Raw genomic sequence first — 19,977 nt, forward strand, 5'->3', positions numbered from 1 at the left:
GTCAGGAGATCGATTGTTCTGCTTCGATTTGGGATACTACCTGTAAAAACCGTAACATTTAAATGGCACTTAAAAGAAAGCTCTATGTGTAATTTGTGTGAAGGTGGGGAGCAGGATTTGGAGCACTTGATATTTACTTGCCCAAATGCGAAAGTGGTAATAGCAAGAAAGAGGTTTTTACAACCAGTTTACACCAAATGTGGAATTAACTCAGCAAAGGAACTGATTATTTTATGTAAAGCTCTGCCTAATGAATTTGTTTGTTAACATTTTTATACATTTTTAAAATCATTTTTAACTTTGTATTAGAACGACAATTTAAAAAAAAATGGTGTAAATAATGGATTATTATGCTTGAAATATTTGTGGTTCTCAGTGGAGTACCAAATCAAATAAATAAAATAAACTTGAAACTAGAAACTTACTTACTACTAGTTCACCACCATTGGATGCCTGAATAAACTTTTTCCTCCTGAAGAAATATGTATATTTCAGGACTATCCAGTAGAAATTAACTGCAAACGGCAGTGATTTTCCTGACGCAATATGTGTAAGAGTATCCGAAAGGCTTCTTTGAAAACAGGATAGGTGCTGGTGGTGAGTTTGGGTCATGTTCATTATTATCCAGGCAACGTGGAGACCTGTTTGAACCTCTATCGTCTATTTAGTAATCTGGCCTCTGTGCAGAGTTGTTACCCAGTGAAGCTCCTTGACATAAAGTGATATTGTTTAATAAGTGTCTATCATACTTTTCATTGTACAGTTACCAGAGTTGTCTGGTTTCCACATGCATCATGCCTCTCACAGATGCAATATGTTAGACTTCAATAGCCTTAGTTCCTGTCTCATTTTTAGGGGCACACTGGAGCCTAACATTTATGAGTTTCCCCATTGTGTTTTGATGGCTTGAAGGTTTATTAGTAGGAACATACAAAGAACGAACAATGTGATTCCAATTACATACTTGATTTAAAACCTCGTAACAAGTGACTCAGTAAGAATCTAACATCTTCTGTGTGCAAACAGTATAAATCTACCCTGCAGGCATCTGTTCTATTTCTTATGAAAAGAGGAAACACAGTTTAAAAGTCACTCCATTACTAAAAACATTCTTACAAAATATTCTTATTCTGCATAGAGTAGCCCTGCTCATGTAATGGATGGTTATTTGATAGAACAACAATCTGTGCTTTAAGGGTGAAATCTTTTTATTTACCACTTTCTGTTGTTAGCCAGAAATCAATATTTACATCAACCACGATCTTATACAGCTAGAAGAGCAATAGTCATTATTCAAGCAGGGTGAAGGGCTACATTGAGGGACTGGGAGATGGAAGAGAAATAAGGGGAGTTCCAGTTATAAGCAAAATTGGTCTATTTCAGAGACCTAGCTCCTCATGTTTCTCCTGCACTGTCATAGTCCCATTATTCAGCACAAGACTGCTTCACAATAGTTGGCTTTTGATTAAATGTATTTTTGACAAGGGAGGTTTCTTTGACTTACCTTCTGATTTTCAAATATGTTTTACATGTTTCATTAAACTATACATCCATTTCTCAATTAGTTTATTTGTTCATAAATCTCTCTTGACTATTCTGAATTCTCGATAGGTATCACAATCAGATATAGGGAGCAACTTTCACCACAGTAAACTTACTTTAAAAACTACATGCAGATACAAGCAAGCCATGGAGGCACACATGTCAACCGCATAAACAACCAGAATAATAATGTATATACATTGGTCAAATCTATTGCTTAAATCGATTATGCTGCTCCTCACTTTACTCCGCACCCAAGATATACATCAGCTTCAGCTAGTAGCCCTATGATGTACACCTTTTCATCCCCACGCTTCCTTAACAGGCACTGCACAATTGAGCAGCTCTGATTAGTAAGTACAATGGATGGTGAATCTGAAGTGAATGTTATATTTGCCTTCATGACACTATCACCTCTTGCTGCAGCTCATATTTGTTGAATTGTGTTGATATCTTTTTTGGTAAATATCGAGTTATGATGCTGTGTATGTGATCAAAGAAATAAGCTATTCTACAAACCGTGTACATGTTTAGAATAAGACAATATGATTCTGATATGAATGCACATTTAAAAAACGTTCCTGTACTATTACAGTTTTCACCAAAAAAGACACTGTTCCTTCACAAACTACCCAAGAGCACACACAAATCAACGGAGGTAAATTCACAAGACAGGTAAAGTAACTTTGAGTGATATTTGCAAGCCGGCATTCACAATGATAAAACATAAAACTGCAAGTACCAGAATGTAAACTAGTCTCTTGAGACACTGATAAAAAGGACACATGCACAATGTCCCTCACACCCTCCACAAGCAAATGTACCATCATCATATCAATCCCAATTCATCCATCTAGCCACAAAAATTCTACAGCCACTAATTTTCTAAATCCATCTACCATCCAAATAAATTCTTCATTATTCACAGACTTACTCATCATTCACCCATCCAACACCATCGCCTCTTTACCATAAACACACAACCACCACACATGTTCGCCAACTGTTATTGCTAATTAGCACTTGGAAAGAGCACAAACCATGATTAATATGGAATCTGGGTGCCTTCATCAATACACAAACATACTTTCAAACAACAATTGAGGCATCCACAGCACCACATATTAGCCACCTTACCCGCTCAGCTAATTAGGAGGATACCCATCCTCTGACTCAATCACATTTTCCTTCACCCAGCAAAATGCAAAGATAATGTATAGGTTGATATTGTGGTTGCAAAGTTTTGTAGGTCACTATTTTAGTATTGTGGCATACATTTCCGCAAGCCCATGTGAGTGGAAAACTTAGGGTGACCCATAAAATACTGTTCCCATAAGGATGCAGTGCCGAGTCCACACTGCACAGAATATCAGATGCATCTCACAACAACTGTTTCAGGGACCTCACACATATGGGAGCCAATAAAAACAGGTCTTTCATAAGCTGCAGCTGACTTGCAATGTTGATGTCTCAGACACCCACCACAACAGATTCATGGCATGGCCTCCATTGTGTGCAATGCATCAACGCATTAGAATGATTACTCAAAGAGCCTGGAATGTGTATGTCTTCACATGTGCTAAGGCATGCTGCTGCTTAAGCTTTAAGACCACAGTGATTCAAAGCAAAACGGCTCCGCAGAGCTCAAGCCTAAAGCCTCCACGAAGCATGAAACACTATATGGGGATATCATTGTTAAAATCCCAAAACAGAGTGCATACAGTCATTAAGGACTATATTATGTAAAGGGAACACTGTCACTGTATGTACTTTGGCACACCTTTGACGAGGTGCACCAAGTGCAAAAAGGGTCAGCGCATCCTATTACATATAATATGCTGTCCCCAGGGCAGATGCAAACTCGCAGCTGCCCTGGGAACAGCGCATTAGTGAAAAGCTGACTGACAGTTTGATATAGCCGCTCTTTCATTCACAGTACAGATGGCACATGGCTTCCTTTACAAGGGTGTATAGATTTCTTCCTGCATGCGGGTGCAGTGACTGATTTCTGGAGGGTCCATGGGACACCCTTTCCCGCCTTACAGAGAAGATCCTCTGGGAGTGCACAACATTTTGTTCCATATCTTTGTGGCACAGAGTCAGTTGCCTTCTGGTAGCCTTTTTGCCTCTGCATCTGCATCCATAATACAGCACGATGCATTGGTAAAGTGTTCCCCTCATTTTCATGCGCCCACATCCCCAGTGCAAATAGGGGAACGCCCCTTAGAATTGACCTGGGGTTATGTGTACGCTTATGCAATCTGTATTACAAAAAGGGTACACACAGGTATCTGCGGCCCCTTCTGTAATAACAAAATGCCCTGGAGGTGCAGAAAGCTGGTGCACCCGTCATTTGTGCCCCTGGGGCACTTTGTATAATACTTTGCCCCATGTGGAAAGGAAGAGGGCTATTCATCATGCTAATCTTGAAATGCAACATACACTAAGCCACAGCCAGCACCACCATACTCAGCAATGACCTATCACCTACCAGCAAACGGGAAGTGACAAGCCATATAAACTAAACAACCCATAGCAGTTCATTGTGTTACTACAATAATATAATATACTGCTCAAGAAACCTGCAATATCTTACAGTGCAACCCAGTATCCATTTTTGATTGAACATGAATGCAAAGGCTTTCTCTAATATACTATGATTTATATGGTTGTATGTCAATACAACGCAGTGTTTACACTGCACTACTATTACAACGCTGGTTTTACAACGCAAGTCGTTACCACGACTTGCGCTGTAGGGTGCTGGACTTAGGAATAGTAAGATTTACTATTCCAAAACCAGCCTACGTACAGTAGGGAAGGTTTTGGAATAGTAAATCTACTATTCCTTAGCCTAGAGCGCCCTCCATGGCAAGTCGTGGTAACGACTTGCGTTGTAAAACCAGCGTTGTAATGGTAGTGCGGTGTAAACACCGCGTCGTAATGGATGTTCCCCCTTTATATTATCGTGACAAACTCTTTGCATCTTATTCACAAAATGTCTAGCCCTTCTGATTTCGGAGTACCTTGATGCACTGTTGAAAATTAATCTTACTGGAGAAAGTGACACTGGCCTAGAGTCTTAATACACAATATGATTTTTTCAAGTAATCAACTCCTTAGCTGTGTTCTGAAAAAAAACATGCCGCTAGCATGCCAATTAATGGCTTTGATTTACTACCTCTTGAAGAAATTGCAGAACTGTGAGCTATGGTTGTAGTAGGCATTGAAAACAACTTCCAGCCTTATAGTAGTTCTTTGTTTCAATTGGCTGCAGATAGCCTTGTACAAAGATTTGTTTTATTATGGGAAATATCGAATTAAAATAAAAACTTACGGTGTTGGATTTCTATCCTTTGCTCATCTTTCCAAACCTTAGACTATAGTAATGCTGAGATAAATGCAATAAGGTGCTGTTGACTTAAATGTGCATTTACTAGTTTAAGATCCTCACAGGTTCTGCCACTGGTAATCAAGAATTGTTTATTGAAAAAACACAGGTTCTAAGTCGCATCCAAATGCACTACATTATATTCCTTAACTGGGTTATATATTTATAAAACAACCTGTGTAAGATCAAAGCTCATACAAATATTCAGGCTAAATAGAATGATTTACTCCAACCCTGAATGCCTTAAAACAACTTGACCTCCTGCTGAAAATGCAGTGCTATTTTTACTTTTGAAATCTATTGTTTTAGGGTGATAATAAGGTAGTGTCACAGACCATCTACAACAGCCCCAAATATGATAAGCACTCTTCAGGCAAGAGGATGTTTAAAACCTGGTGTTGTACATAAAGCACTGGCTTTTTAGATCCTCTACAAACAACTTTAACTGTCTGTGGTGAGACCTCTTGTCATCAATACATGAAAAAGAAATAGAAAGACATATATACAAAGAGTGAAATTTGAGTTGGCCCTCTTCAGTCATTGTTTTTCACATGTTTTTCATGGATCACTATTGCCTGGATGGGCTGTTCATCAATACCATGGCATTTTGAGGGTGGTTGCATCACATAGTCCTTTTCGTAAAACTATATCTGCAGTTTGATGTGAAGGTTGAAACTAAGTCCAGTTGGTGTTTGATGTATTTACTTTGATGGAACAGCACCTTTTACTTGGTGATTTATGGCTTTATTTCTTGCTGTTTGGAGGTCTAAGCCTTCCATAAGATAAGGGTGCAATGCTATTTAACTGTCAGCCTTAAATATTTATTTGTTTTACCGTGCTGTCCTGATAACATGTTGTTGGATTGAATGTCCTCTTTGTTCACGAACTAAAGCTTTGCACAAAAATAGCATTTCAAGAAGATACAAAAAGGAGACAGCTCCTTTGTCAAAAATATAGCAGTACATCTGTGCTTCTCAATAACAATGCTAGGATTTATAATCAAGAAGTCTAGAAAATGCTTTAATAGTGGAAACTTTTAAATATCCGACAAAAATGTTAAGTCCTATTATATCAAACCTAACCTACCATGCCTCACCTACCAAACTTAACTTACTATGCAAATCTGCCATACATATTCTAGCAAACTTATCATACCTAACCAACCTACCATACAGATCCTAACACAACTAACCTTTTATACCCAGCAAACCTGTGTACCATATCTACTAACTTATCATATCTATGTACCTGCCATTCCTACCATACAAACCTACCTATTTACCATACTTACCTACCATTCCTTCGGCACTTAACATATTTTACCCACCATTAATAATGCACTGCACCTTCCATACCTAACCTACAAACCATACTTAATCTACCATACATACCAATCTACCATACTTGGGCTCCTTTCTCTAACCATACCTAACTTTTCAGAGCTACCTACTGTGCCTAACCTATCACACCTATCCTACTATCATGCCTAAGCTAATACATTTAACGTATTATATTATCCTTTCTTATCTAACAAACCTATGTACCATGCCTTCTTACTTACCATACAATATTGTATCTATCATATCATACTGGCTATACCTATCTCCTTGCTTACCATATCCGACATATCTACTGTGCATACCTACTTATCCACCATATTTACCTATTAATTTTAACCTACTACCATAACCAACCTATCATATCTAACCTACTTCCCATACCTAACCTAACATACCTGCCTACTGGGCATACCATATATTATACCTATTTACTTCCCATACCTTACCAACCACATCTACTTACATACAATATATGTATCTACTGTACATAACATACCATACCTACTACACATTCTTACGCTAACTACAATACTTACATACCTAGCATACCTACAATACTTTTAAAGAGCATGACAATTTTAATGTCATTGCTTCATTAAAAAAACAAGACGTACTAGCTTTGACAATGCTTGTTCTATTTCCATTAAAATCCCTGTCCTACAGCTGAGCCTTCTCATGACAGTGAGTAGTAGAGGGTGTTCGGCTATACCGTTTCTGCATTGTTTTTCCTTGAATTAAAGGATGACCATCCCAATGCACTCAACACCTTGCCTGGTCCCTGTGCAAAGCCATGGATTGCACTTCCATTGAAGCACAGGTCGGCTTGCCTTGGACAATTCTAACGTTAATGCTGATAGTATTCCGTTGTCATTGTTGTTTACCAAAAAACAGTTTCAGACTTAATAGCTGGATAGCAAGGTGGCACAAACCCAACAGAAATCTTACATAAGCTGTACAAAAGTCACAACAATAACTATTTTGCTTCGCTCGGTTCTAACAGTTACTGCTTAGAACGGAGCTGAACCATTCTACGCTAGTGAGAGGTATCCCTCTGAGACCAAAAGTCACAAAGACTTTTAAATTCAAACCAGTCACAAAGAAGTGATTTTTTTAGTTTACATTTTTTTATGCGTTTCAAAATAGAAATGCCAGTGCTAATAAAACTGAGCAATTTTAACTGCAAAACAACAATTTCCTCAGTGTGAGTGACGATGTAAAATGTCCATTAAATTGCCTACATCTCTTCCACTGGGCTCACAATGTTGTTGAGGCAGAATATTGAATGTATCATCAAGCCTTTTGGGTGAACTGAGCTAAGATTGTTACGCTAATTACTAAGAAGACGCTTGTGCTATTCAACTATATAGAACGTTTTCTGTACACATTGGGCCAATTCACAAAATGTTGAACGAAATGTTTTGCCTATTAGTTCCATAATGCAATTTGGCCCTTATTCCGATTAGAGGAACTGGTGCTATTTATTGCATGTGATAAAATCTAATACCCTTGGGCTCTCAATTTACTGGATGTGATAAATAGCATCTATTTCCATCGTCCAATTCGAATCCCAATTAGGCCGAGGCACTCCAGAAAAAAGTGGCCCACATTCCTGGATCGTTATTATTTTTTGGGGTAGTTTTATAAAGTATGAACTTGGTTCAAAGGCACAGGCGCAATTTACATGAGCACCAGTTACATTACAGAAGATCAAATTAATTTAAATTTTCGATAGGGAGGTTAAGTGATTTGCGAACAGAAACATGAGGACCACACAAGCTGCCGGTTACTATGCCACTGCTGACATTGTATACTTTTATAGAAGTTTTCTGAATATTGGATTTTCAAACATCTGAACTGCACAAACATCTATATGAACTTATTTTGAGTCACACTGTGAAGCCATGAAGAAGTCTCTTTGGGAGACGAAACACGTTGGCTATGATTCTCTGCCTTTGGGCAAATAAAGAAAAATCCTTTTAAGAAAAATAAATAGAAATCATTCAAGAAACACACATCTTGGATTTGGATGTCTTTTCATGTGTTAATTGTCTTGAAATTTGATGTGGCATGTTTATATTATGCTGTAAATTGCTAAACCTTTTTGTATTTATTGTTGTTGTAGGACTTGTTCCTAGTTAAGGAGTATAGAGGGGAGTACTCCTTGGTTCCTTGCACTATTTGATACTTTGAGACACTGTTCATTTGTTAGGTGCAGTCTCTAACAGCCTCTACCCTCATCCTTTTGGTATTCACAAAATCACAGATGTTGAGTTGACACCGGGACTCGAACCTTCTTCACCAGTTCTAGCGTCAGCAGCTTTGACCATGATGCTACATCCTATGTTTTTAGGTCGAGCCTGGGCAGCGAATGCTCTGCCCACTACCAACCCATATTTTTCATTAGCTTGTGTCATTGTACACTGTAAAATGTGGCTGTTCATTGGTCAATAGGCTTAGTAGTCCCTCCTTAGTACTGCCTTGTCTCAATTTGTAACCTCCCATGGCGACACACCGTCTTAAGTGTGTTGTTACTCGGTAGGCTTTATTTACAGCCAACTCATTTGCAATGCGATAGGTTTCGTATTTCGAGAGTTTAAGCTATTGGCATTGTAAATGACAATGCCCTTTATTTATCTGTTTTGAAAATAACACATACATAAAAGGCATTGTCATTTACTTTTTTTTTATATATATTTTTTATTATGCTTTTATTTGTAACAGCACTCTATTAAGCAAATCCTTTACACATGAGGGATATTCAACAAACAAAAGAAAAATATAATCCTGTAATTTTTACCAAAACAATTCAGCGATATAGATAAATAATATTGAAGAACACAAGAGACACGTTTTACAAATTAATCCAGAAAAATTATAAAAATAGACACATCAGTCTTAACCAGAGCAAGCGTTAATATCAGATTGAATCTATATAGGAAAATAGATCCTCAGCAACAATCAACCTTAGCAGACTAGAAATTACGCCCCAAAGCTAATAATTCATAGATCGCTAGTTGCCTGAGCCTCCTTCCATCTTAGGATAGGAGCCCATATACGCCTGCCAGACAATCTCTGTTTTTTGCCCCTTCTCTCATAAATACCTCTTTCTAGGTTGAACATAGCAAACAGCCTGGCAAGCCATTGCTGGAATGTTGGGGCTACTGGGTTTAGCCAGGCCGAGGCTATGCAGATCCGGACCACCGCCATAGCCAGGAATAGAAATCAGTAATCTGTGTCTCGCTCTCTATTACTACCAACCCCTAAAAGTATTACCGCAGAGGTTAGCACAGCTTTCACTTCTAGAGTTTGGTTAATAAATTTCTCTATAAATTTCTCTATAAAATCTCAAGACATGGACAGGATGCAAATATATGGGCTAAGTCAGCCTTCATTGAGTCACACTGGGGGTATCTGGCTGCCACCTGCTCCCCCCTTGGGCAATCTTAGCAGGGGTATAGTAAAGTGAAAAAAATGTCTTATAATGCTGAGCTTGAAGCCCAGCTGAGCAAACCACCATCTGTCCCAATTCCAATGATTCCAAAAAAACCATTTCCACGCATGTTTTTCCCTGTCGTCCTGTTTAAGTGCTAGAAGTTCAGCATACAATCTCTTTATAGTACAATTCCTCCCATCTCTGATAACAACAATGACTTTGACTTTACTAAAACCACTCGCCCAGCCCACCTTCCCACTGAGATAACTTCGCAACTGCAAATATTTAAAGAGGTTTGTCTTCTCGATTCCAAACTCATCCTGGATATCGCTAAACTGATGCACTCCATCTACCCGAATTGGATCCCTAACTGTCTGTACACCCCGCGCGCCCACTCCCCCATAATTGTGTCTGAAAAAATTACAGGAAGCACAGAGTTTTTATACAACTGAGTGTAGCAGTTTAGTCTCCCAACGGCATTGTCATTTACAATGCCAATAGTTCAAACTCTCATAAATGCGAGACCTATTACAATGCAAATGCTTGTTTTCTCTTGGAAAGGTGGGCTCACAGAGAGGTGTATGCAAACAACCCAACCTCCACAAAGGCCTAAAAGACACTGGGATCAGGGTGACAACACCTGGACCCTAGCGAGGCCACTTCTCTTACTCACCCTGTCCCCAACCCACTGTAGCCTCAGGGCGATGACCTGGCAGGGAAGGTGTCAAGAATAGCACACTGCTCTGCTCCAGGGGAGCTTAGGTGAGAATGGCCCAATGGCCACAAAATCACCTGGTCGCCTTGTGAGGCCAGTGCATAATCCCACCCTCCCCATACCCACCACGGCACTAGTGATGGCCCGGCATGGGATAATAAGGCTTCTGGGTCAGGCCTGCCACACGAGGCAGGGGACCGATGTGAGAAAGCTCTAAAGACCAGAGCAACACCTAGCCTCCAGCCTCAGTTTGATAGCATGGTAGAAGAGTCCCCATGGTGCTTGTGCCACATTACAGTGGTGTAGCGGAGGCTGAGGGAAACAGTAAGTACATGTGGGCCACTTTACAAAGGTCCTTAAAAAACGGCCCACAGGTCACTCCGAGGCACCGGCCCATCGCCCAATGCCCGACTGCTCGATTTCCCAATGTGACCTCCCTATTTCAAATTGCTGGGGAATAACATGCAGATTTCCGTGTTGGAAATGTGCAATGCAAAGATTTGGGTTTGTTCACTGACTTTCCACGCAATGCCCACACTTACATGCTCAAACCAAGACCCTGTGAGCAAATTTTAGTGTAATGTTATGCATAAGTAAATCACATTGCAAGTGTAAAATAACACTTTGTAAATTCAAAATTGAACTTGGAAGCGATTTGCATATCAAGGCCAACTTGTGATAATAGCTTGGTGAACCGCAACCTCAGTCTCAGTGGTCTCCACCAGAGATGCACACATGAAGTGCTGTGTACAAGAACAAGCAGTTGTGTAACAGACATGAAAACACGAGTAGAGCTTCAGCTACATACATGGGAAGTCCTGGGATGGACCTGATCAGACCCTCTCTGTTTTGAGACTTAATTTGTTGCCACAACTGACCAAACCATCTTTCTATTTTTTGTTTTAGAGTGGAATCGAACAAAAAAAAGACCTTTACAATTTTAGCTAAAAAATTCAACTTGGGACTATAAGAATTATCAGTATAGGTATTATTTATGAAAGGAAAAATAAAAACTTCCCAGAGTTCTTTGTAAGTATTCACAAGTGAAAGCCAATAAGAGAAATGCCACTAATTCAACTCGTAACGCATGTCAAAAAAATTAAAATCTTGTTTCAATACAACAAAACTGAATGAATCTTTACATACTGTAGAAAAGCATAGTGATATAGGCTAGGTATTCGTTAGGTATGGGCGTTGTTGAGACAGCATACAAAAGCAGCCAGCCCGCATGTCCTGGTTTATAAACAATGTCTACTGGTGCTTGCAAGGAACACTAGACACATCTCAGCAAGGACTGTGGTGGCTGGGATCAGAGCACTAAACAAGGCAGCAGATGGCTTCAACAATGTACAGATTAGTCTTGGCTCAGCTTTCAGCTGTCTGGCTGGCACATATCAATTCTTTTGTTGTTGAAGCATAACAAATGAATGGATACGTGAGTGAGTGAGAACGTTTTGTTAGGTGCAAACACTGATGTGACATGTTTTATTCCTCTGAGGATGCGTTGCGCTGGAATCCATACCTGCTGTGACTTCAGCATGGCAGCGTCTATCTCCTGCACCTTCTGTGTGAGGGTGTCGCTCACTAGTCTGTAGCGCTCATTGTCTTCGGACACCATCTTGTCCAGTCCTTCCCTGGCCCGCCAGGGTACCAGCTCTAGCAGGGCGCTGCTGACAGCGTTAATTGAGTCCAACAAATCTTTTTTGCTCTTGGCCTCTTGATGGAGATCCTGAAAAGATTTTTAAAAAAAGACTTTTCAGCAAGTGGAAAATACGCAATGTTTTCCAAGATTTTAGAACAAAAGGAAACAACACACTATTTTGCATTTCAACAGTCTATCGTATTTCTTTTATTGACATTACACTACAGGGCCTCTGGGCAGGCATGCACACTGTGTTTACAGTCCTTCTGCTCTTGCATGCTGATTCTGTTCTGAGTCACAGTGATGTTTCAAAAAGTGTACACTACTGTATAAAAGCCAAAAGAATTTGCTTTGTAAGTGTTTGCCTGTTATGGTTTTGTCGCACGCCAGTAGGATTTTTCTGACGAAAAAGATTAATGTTCTGGATTTTATTGTCCAGATTCCACCCTTGAAACACGCTGAGAACTGACCTCTTGTGCGTGCTGTCATTTAAATCGCAGCTACAAATTATAGAGGTGAATTTCATGATTGTAGATAACCGCTATAGATTTGTCCTCCGCTGTACCAGTTCACAGTTGTAAATCACTAGTATTCTCATCTCACTGCTGATGTTTTGAAAACGGCCGATAGACATTAAAAAACAGACTACGGACAAAATAATGTGCTCCGAAGAGGCTCATGAGGCTAGTTTTGTCAAGCTGTTGCTTATTTTGGTCTATGCACAGTTGTTGTATTTGTATTTCTGTTGTCTCCTTTGTGTTGCCTGTTTTATGGGTATGGTTTTGCTGAGGACGTCGGAGATGTAGAGTTGTTAGCCTCTAGCCCCACTGTTAATAAACCCAGTGCAAAAAAGCTCAACCTCCAGCCAGGCCTCCGTATGAAACGGCCCACTGCTCCGGGAACTATACCCTAAGCGTAGCCGTAATGTATGGATCGGGACATCTGCTCCAACTACCTCTAGCAATAGAGCCTGGGCAGTGGGGGCCTCTTGGTAATAGTAATGTGAAAGGGGTCTGAGTTCCAAAATATGTAGAGCACAAGCTTAACCATGGAACCTCTCCTGAACAATAGGGCTTCATAGATACTAGCAATGAATGGTGTCTTAAAAAAATTAAAGGAACAGAACCCGCAGTGATTTGTAAAAGCACGATAATAGAAACACCAAAGAAAGAAATATCAATTGTATTTAAATAAAAACAAAAAACGTTTGACAGAGATTTAAAATAAGGTTTTCAATATTGCTCAGCTAATATGTTCACTGTGAACTGCAATTCTATGGGTCGAAGGTTGAAATCCAACTGAGATTGACTCTGCCTGTCATTATTCTAGAGGGGATATCATAATCTCTGTTTAAGGGCTGGCAATACAAAATGTGGAACCCATTCATAAAGCATGTTAGGAGAGCATTGAGAATGAAAACTGTAATCTAAGCTTTGTAAATGTGTTTCTCTGACTATCATTATATGCAGCTCAGGGAGACAGCTGGACTCAAACCAAAGACACGCTTGGTATATTTTGCTCCATTAGAGCAGGCAGGAAAATCAAAAGTCCTGCCCGTGAGATGTATGTCAAGAGAAAGATAAGCTTGGATAGCGAGCTGCAGACTATCACAATGTCAAGCTAATAATGTGTGAGCTCTTTCCCCAGTCTGTTACTCTGACAAAAATGTGCAATGCCAAACAAGGAATAGGCTATTTCTGTGTCTCACTTCTGCTCAAAAAGGCAATGTTCTATTATTAGGTTATATATAGATATTACTAAAACTGAGCAATGGGTTGCTTCTAAAATGTGTCATTGAGTGGATGATTCATTGCACAAAATTACGTGAGCGTGAAGGGTTACTTACATTGCTAATGACTGCAAATTAAATGCTAAATATTTCTTACAATACCATTTGACAAAGAGGTTTGTTCAAGTGGACAAAGATGTGAAAATATTAGCATAAAAAAATACACAGTGTTTCAATTCACAAAGCTGTACATGAAAATAAAATAGTGTATTACCCATCTACAGTAAAAACTGGAAAAATGCCCCAAACTTCTTTATGATTTTTTAGATTTGGAAACTTGTAAGGCATCCCACTCCCTCAAGAAGCAATTCAGACGTTCACAAAGACAAAATTGAGATTTCCACAAAACACACGTGTTGAGGATGGAGTACAGTGTATATGGAAGTTATGGATACATTGATGAACTTGCATGCTGTTGGAAATTACCATCTTTGATTGGTATTACCCCAAATGATTTTTGCTTTCTTTAACTGTACCCATTTTTGTTGGCCATAGGACTCCGCACACATGGCTTCTGCTAACCAGTGTTAACATACCCGGGTCCACCCTTTAAAAAGTGATACATTTGGCATACACCTAGATGGCACACAATTTTCTTGTAAGTACCCAGGGCCTGTAAGTTAAATGTCACTAAGCGAGTGCAGCGCCTATTGTGCCACCTCTGAAGTGACACTGCAAAGCATGTCTCCGGACCTGCCCTTGCAGCCTGAGTGTGCTGTTTAAACTGCCAATTGCACCTGGCCAAATAAACATTTTGCCAGGCATAAACCTTCCTTTTTAGGTCTCGGATCTAAAGGCTGCGCTTGCGCAGTCTGGGGTCGGAGATTTAATGTTTCTTAGTAGGGCTGTAGAACCCGCCTCCCTGCCCTGTCTCTCCTCCATTGGCTGGCTTCCTAAACGGAGGCCAGCCATTGGAGGAGAGATGCATCACTCCGATTTAGCCCCGTCCTTTTCGGATTTGGGGGCGTAAGTTTTGCTGTTCTTTAGACAGTGACGTTGTCTGTCACTCAGAAACAGAAAACCACGCCCCCATTCCGAAAAAGTCGGAAGCTTGCGGCCGCCATTTTTTTTTTGTCCCGAAGACGAGCTGCAGGACTCCCTTCATCCTCGCCTGTGCTGCTGGGCTCTATTCCGCCTTGTACCAATATCTTATTCACTGTCCCTTCGTTATGTGGTGCCCCTAGCCCTGACTTGTTTGTACTCTGCAGTGATGGCTTGCAAGCTAGAAACCCTAACCTGGAGACGGACGGAGAGACTGCTTTGTTGCGGCCGCCATTTTTTTTTTGTCCCGAAGACGAGCTGCAGGACTCCCTTCCTCCTCGCCTGTCTGTGCTGCGTTCCAAGAAGAGGAATACCGAGGTAAGGACCTGCACAGGGACATGTGGCGGGAATTGGCCCTTCACAAGGAATCTCCAGAGCTCTCAGGGCCCTGGGCTTATTGCCTCTCCCCGGCCTCACCGGCGTTTCGTAGCACCATGCAGAACCCCGTATAATCTGGAACTCCGTCAGGGACCCGCGGCCCCTTTACTTGCACACAGCCTCCCAGACGGAGAGCGCTGTGGTCCGCTTCCTGGCTGCAGGGCCTCTCTCGCCATCCTGGAGCTTCCTTGGCCGGTGCACCGTCACTGGAGATCTTGATGGGGCTCACTCTGGCTGCTTGCAGGTCTGTCTCGCTCTCACCGCTGTCCTCGTGGCGCAGATGCACTTCTGCGGATGTCCCTGACCCTCGCTCTCAGAGGCTCGGATCGTTGGTGTGCTTCGCTGGCACCTGTTCTTCAAAGATGTATCGCCTGCATTTTACTTTCGCCACCACCGGTGTACTCCGGCTGTTCCTCTCCTGTCGGGGTGTCCAGCACTGATTTTTCCCAGGTATTTAGTGCGCCCCTTGGATCAGGGGTTGGGGTTCCCCTGTGTCTGGGTGATGTTATTCTCCGTGATATCTGTGTAACGCATTCAGCCGGTCCGGCCATTATTTGCTAGCGTTTTATTACTAAAAGAAACAAAACTACAAGTCCCAGAATGCAATGCGTAGCTAAAAGGCCGGGACTGCGCCTGAAGTGTTATGACATGATGTGCTTTGGCAGGAATGGGAGAGGTTGCATCTGTCTCGATTTCAAACTTGTATTTCCATGCAACGTTCAGAGCTAAACCCACCGCCCCTGGAAGTAGCTTATCCCTGTTTCTGTTTGAGTGTTGTGAAGTGTTATTGGGGGGAGTGGCCGAGTGGGGTGACGTGCGAGGAGCGCAGCTGGTGGAGAGGGCTTGTCACTTCCCTCACCAGCTACGGACATATTTGGAAGGGGTGAACACCCCAGGGCTGAGACGTGGCTCTGGAAAGGCTTCCAGGTGACTCCAGGTCACCAGTGATGCAATGCACCAGTTCTGGGCTTCTCTTTTACACATTGCTAGTTTTAGAGTGTGTGAATGTTGCTTGTTTCGTTTCTCTTCCATCACTCTGAGGTAAAGTTTATCACTTTGTATTAAAACTCATCAATAAACAGCACCTCACTTCTTGGCCCATACGCACAGGACCGAGGGGGTACTCCACTCCTTCAGCCCCCACCCCCAAAACCGGACACTAACCCATGCCTCGCCCTTCTAAAACAAAACTTTCTCTCCCTGCTCCCACCACTCCGACCCCCCCCCCCATGCCTGACCCCCGCCCCGGGAACCATTTGTCCGAGATACGCTGATGTTACCAGCACACTAGAGCAGTGGGTTTGGTACCGGCTGGTGAAATGTGTGCACACAGAAGCACCGACTCCTCCTTTCACCCACCTGGGGGTGGTAAAACTGAAATCACTTTTGAATGGGGGAAATTACTGTACGGGGTTAGTCTATCTCCATTAAGACCCCAGCCCATGCCTATGGTCAGCATGCTTTCCATGTGTGGCGGCGGACTGTCGTGCCATGCAGTAGTCCTTCTTCTAATTCCCTTTACTTCTAAAACCACACAACAACCCCGTGTGGCTTCTGCAGCCGGACCCCCACTCTGGTTGTGTTTGCACCAACGCTGGTGGGGTCTTCAAGGACCCGCAAGGCCGCCAGTGACCTCAGGGAGGTCTGACGGCACCAAGACAGCACCTCAGAATCGCACCCTCCCCTTCAAAAAACAACCAACTCCCTTCTTGGCCCATACGCACAGGACCGAGGGGGTACTCCACTCCTTCAGCCCCCACCCCCAAAACCGGACACTAACCCATGCCTCGCCCTTCTAAAACAAAACTTTCTCTCCCTGCTCCCACCACTCCGACCCCCCCCCCCCCATGCCTGACCCCCGCCCCGGGAACCATTTGTCCGAGATACGCTGATGTTACCAGCACACTAGAGCAGTGGGTTTGGTACCGGCTGGTGAAATGTGTGCACACAGAAGCACCGACTCCTCCTTTCACCCACCTGGGGGTGGTAAAACTGAAATCACTTTTGAATGGGGGAAATTACTGTATGGGGTTAGTCTATCTCCATTAAGACCCCAGCCCATGCCTATGGTCAGCATGCTTTCCATGTGTGGTGGCGGACTGTCGTGCCATGCAGTAGTCCTTCTTCTAATTCCCTTTACTTCTAAAACCACACAACAACCCCGTGTGGCTTCTGCAGCCGGACCCCCACTCTGGTCGTGTTTGCACCAACGCTGGTGGGGTCTTCAAGGACCCGCAAGGCCGCCAGTGACCTCAGGGAGGTCTGACGGCACCAAGACAGCACCTCAGAATCGCACCCTCCCCTTCAAAAAACAACCAACTCCCTTCTTGGCCCATACGCACCGGACCGAGGGGGTACTCCAATCCTTCAGCCCCAACCCCCAAAACCGGACACTAACCCATGCCTCGCCCTTCTAAAACAAAACTTTCTCTCCCTGCTCCCACCACTCCGACCCCCCCTCCCCCAATGCCTGACCCCCGCCCCGGGAACCATTTGTCCGAGATACGCTGATGTTACCAGGACGCTAGAGCAGTGGGTTTGGTACCAGCTGGTGAAATGTGTGCACACAGAAGCACCGACTCCTCCTTTCACCCACCTGGGGGTGGTAAAACTGAAATCACTTTTGAATGGGGGAAATTACTGTACGGGGTTAGTCTATCTCCAACGTCTCGCGTAAAAACGCTGTAAAGCACACTCAACAATCGTCAGTATAATCAAGTGCTCGGGGTTCAATGTTTAGGTGACGGAACGGATATCCTATGACATGTTTATAGCTCAGTGTACAGAGTATACCGTCTCTAAGCGCTGCAGTGTTTCTGGACGCGCAGAAGCGGACACGAGGCGCAAATGACAAGCTGATGCCAACGGTCCCACCCTCCAGTCCACTGTTTACCTGCGCCGAGCAGGTTTACCACGAGAGTCCGGGAAGCTTGGAGTGCCGGAGTGGAGTTTCCTTTACACTCTATATCTCACTACCTCACAACTTCACTCTCTCTCTCTCTAACTCACTACCTCACTCACTCTCTATTTCACTACCTCACTCTCTCTCTTTCTATCTCACTAACTCATTTCACTCTCTCACTACCTCACTCTCTCTCTATCTCACTACCTAACAACATCACTCTCTGTTTCTATCCCACTACCTCAAAACATCCCCCTCCCTCACTAACTCACTCTTTCACTACCTCACTCTCTCTCACTACCTCACTCACTATCTACCTCACTCTCTCTCTCACTACCTCACTCTATCTCTATTTCACTACCTTACTCTCTCTCTCTATCTCACTACCTCACTCTATCTCTATCTCACTCTCTCTCTGCTAATGAAATAGGTCTCGCATATGCAAGCAAATAAGGTATTTCCAATACAAATGACAATGCCATTCATTTAGGGATACAGAAAAAAAAAATTATGAGCAATGCCAATAGCTCTACCTATAATATTGCCGAGACCATTGCATTGTAAATGCTTTTTAGTATTTATAAGTTAGATCTATATGCCTATCGGGCAGGATGCATGTTATTCAAAAAGTAGGCCATGTATATTTATTATTTTACATGTACTGGCAGTGGAAAAACCCCATAGTCTTTTTTCGCTGTGGCAAGGCTGTCCCACATCATTGGAAACACTGGATTACATTATAACAATGTATAATGCTTGCTTTCAGTTTGGGGGTAGCTAGAAAGACAATTCAAGGACTCGTAATTGCAGTGCAAAATACAACTTAATGGTAAAAGTGGATTTTATATTACTATTTTGAAAATGACACTTTTCTAAAGTTATAATTTTACTGCCAAATGTGCCTTTCTGCTAGTGTCACCTGACTGTTGAATGACTCCCCTGAGGTGAAATGAGGATTGCTCCCAGAAAGTGAACAAAAGGCTTGAGTGCAGGAGGTGGTTTCTTCCCTGATCAGGATGCACTGTGCTCAGACCCTCTCTGAGCTTCAAAGGATGCCCACTGTTAGACCTGACATCCTTGGCATGGTTTTCCCCCATCTTTTTGCCTCTGACTCATGTATTTTTTGATGCTGTGCTGGATTTCGTTTTTGCTGGTTTAGATGCTTTGGACCCTCTGCCACTGCTGATCAGTGTCAGAGGGTAAGTGCTCCCTCTGTAAATTGTCATATTGACTGAGTATACCTAATTGGCATATTTGTATCACCACGAAGTCCCTAGTAGAGGGCACTGTGTGTGCCAGGGCTGGTGATGACAAATGCTACTAGTGGGCCTGCAGCGCAGATTGCGCCACCCACATGAGTAGCTTTTAAAAGGTGACTCAGGCCCGCCAGCGCAGGGCCTGTGTGCAGTCAGTGACTGCCATGTCAGCCTGGCCGGTGTCCCCACTGGCTAGGCTTAACCCTCCCCTGTCTGTGCACCTCAGCCACCCCTATGGAAGGCTCCAGGTACCCCCCTGGGTAGGGTGCAGTGAATGGATAGGGTAGAGCGTGTACTAGTGCAGGTAACATGCTCTGGTAGAGAGCAGCAGCCACTTTGTGTGCTCACTGCTGTAGGGCTGTAGGGCTCCCTAGGGTAGCCTGGGGAGGCTGGTCCCATTGGATCCCAGCCTATCTCCCTATAGGAACAAGATGGAACATCCATGAAAGATATCCCTGAACTCAGAATTAAATGACACATCTTTTGGTGAAGGTTGTTTTTGGATCCTGGGGTTGAGAATAGCATTTTTAGAAGTGGCTGTTCTTTTG

At 42.7% G+C, this 19,977-nt stretch overlaps 1 protein-coding gene across 2 annotated transcripts in view; it reads right to left on the reverse strand.

The window, feature by feature from the left end:
- DST (dystonin) overlaps positions 1–19,977 on the reverse strand; it is a 1,569,532-nt gene that overhangs the window by 225,147 nt on the left and 1,324,408 nt on the right. For both annotated transcript variants that reach the window (XM_078647976.1, XM_078647975.1), the window contains one exon: positions 11,944–12,150. In XM_078647976.1, coding sequence (XP_078504102.1) covers positions 11,944–12,150 — 207 coding nt within the window. The remainder of the gene's footprint in view (positions 1–11,943; positions 12,151–19,977) is intronic.

Source organism: Lissotriton helveticus, chromosome 6, assembly GCF_964261635.1.
Source record: "Lissotriton helveticus chromosome 6, aLisHel1.1, whole genome shotgun sequence".
In the NCBI taxonomy this organism is placed as follows: Eukaryota; Metazoa; Chordata; class Amphibia; order Caudata; family Salamandridae; genus Lissotriton; species Lissotriton helveticus.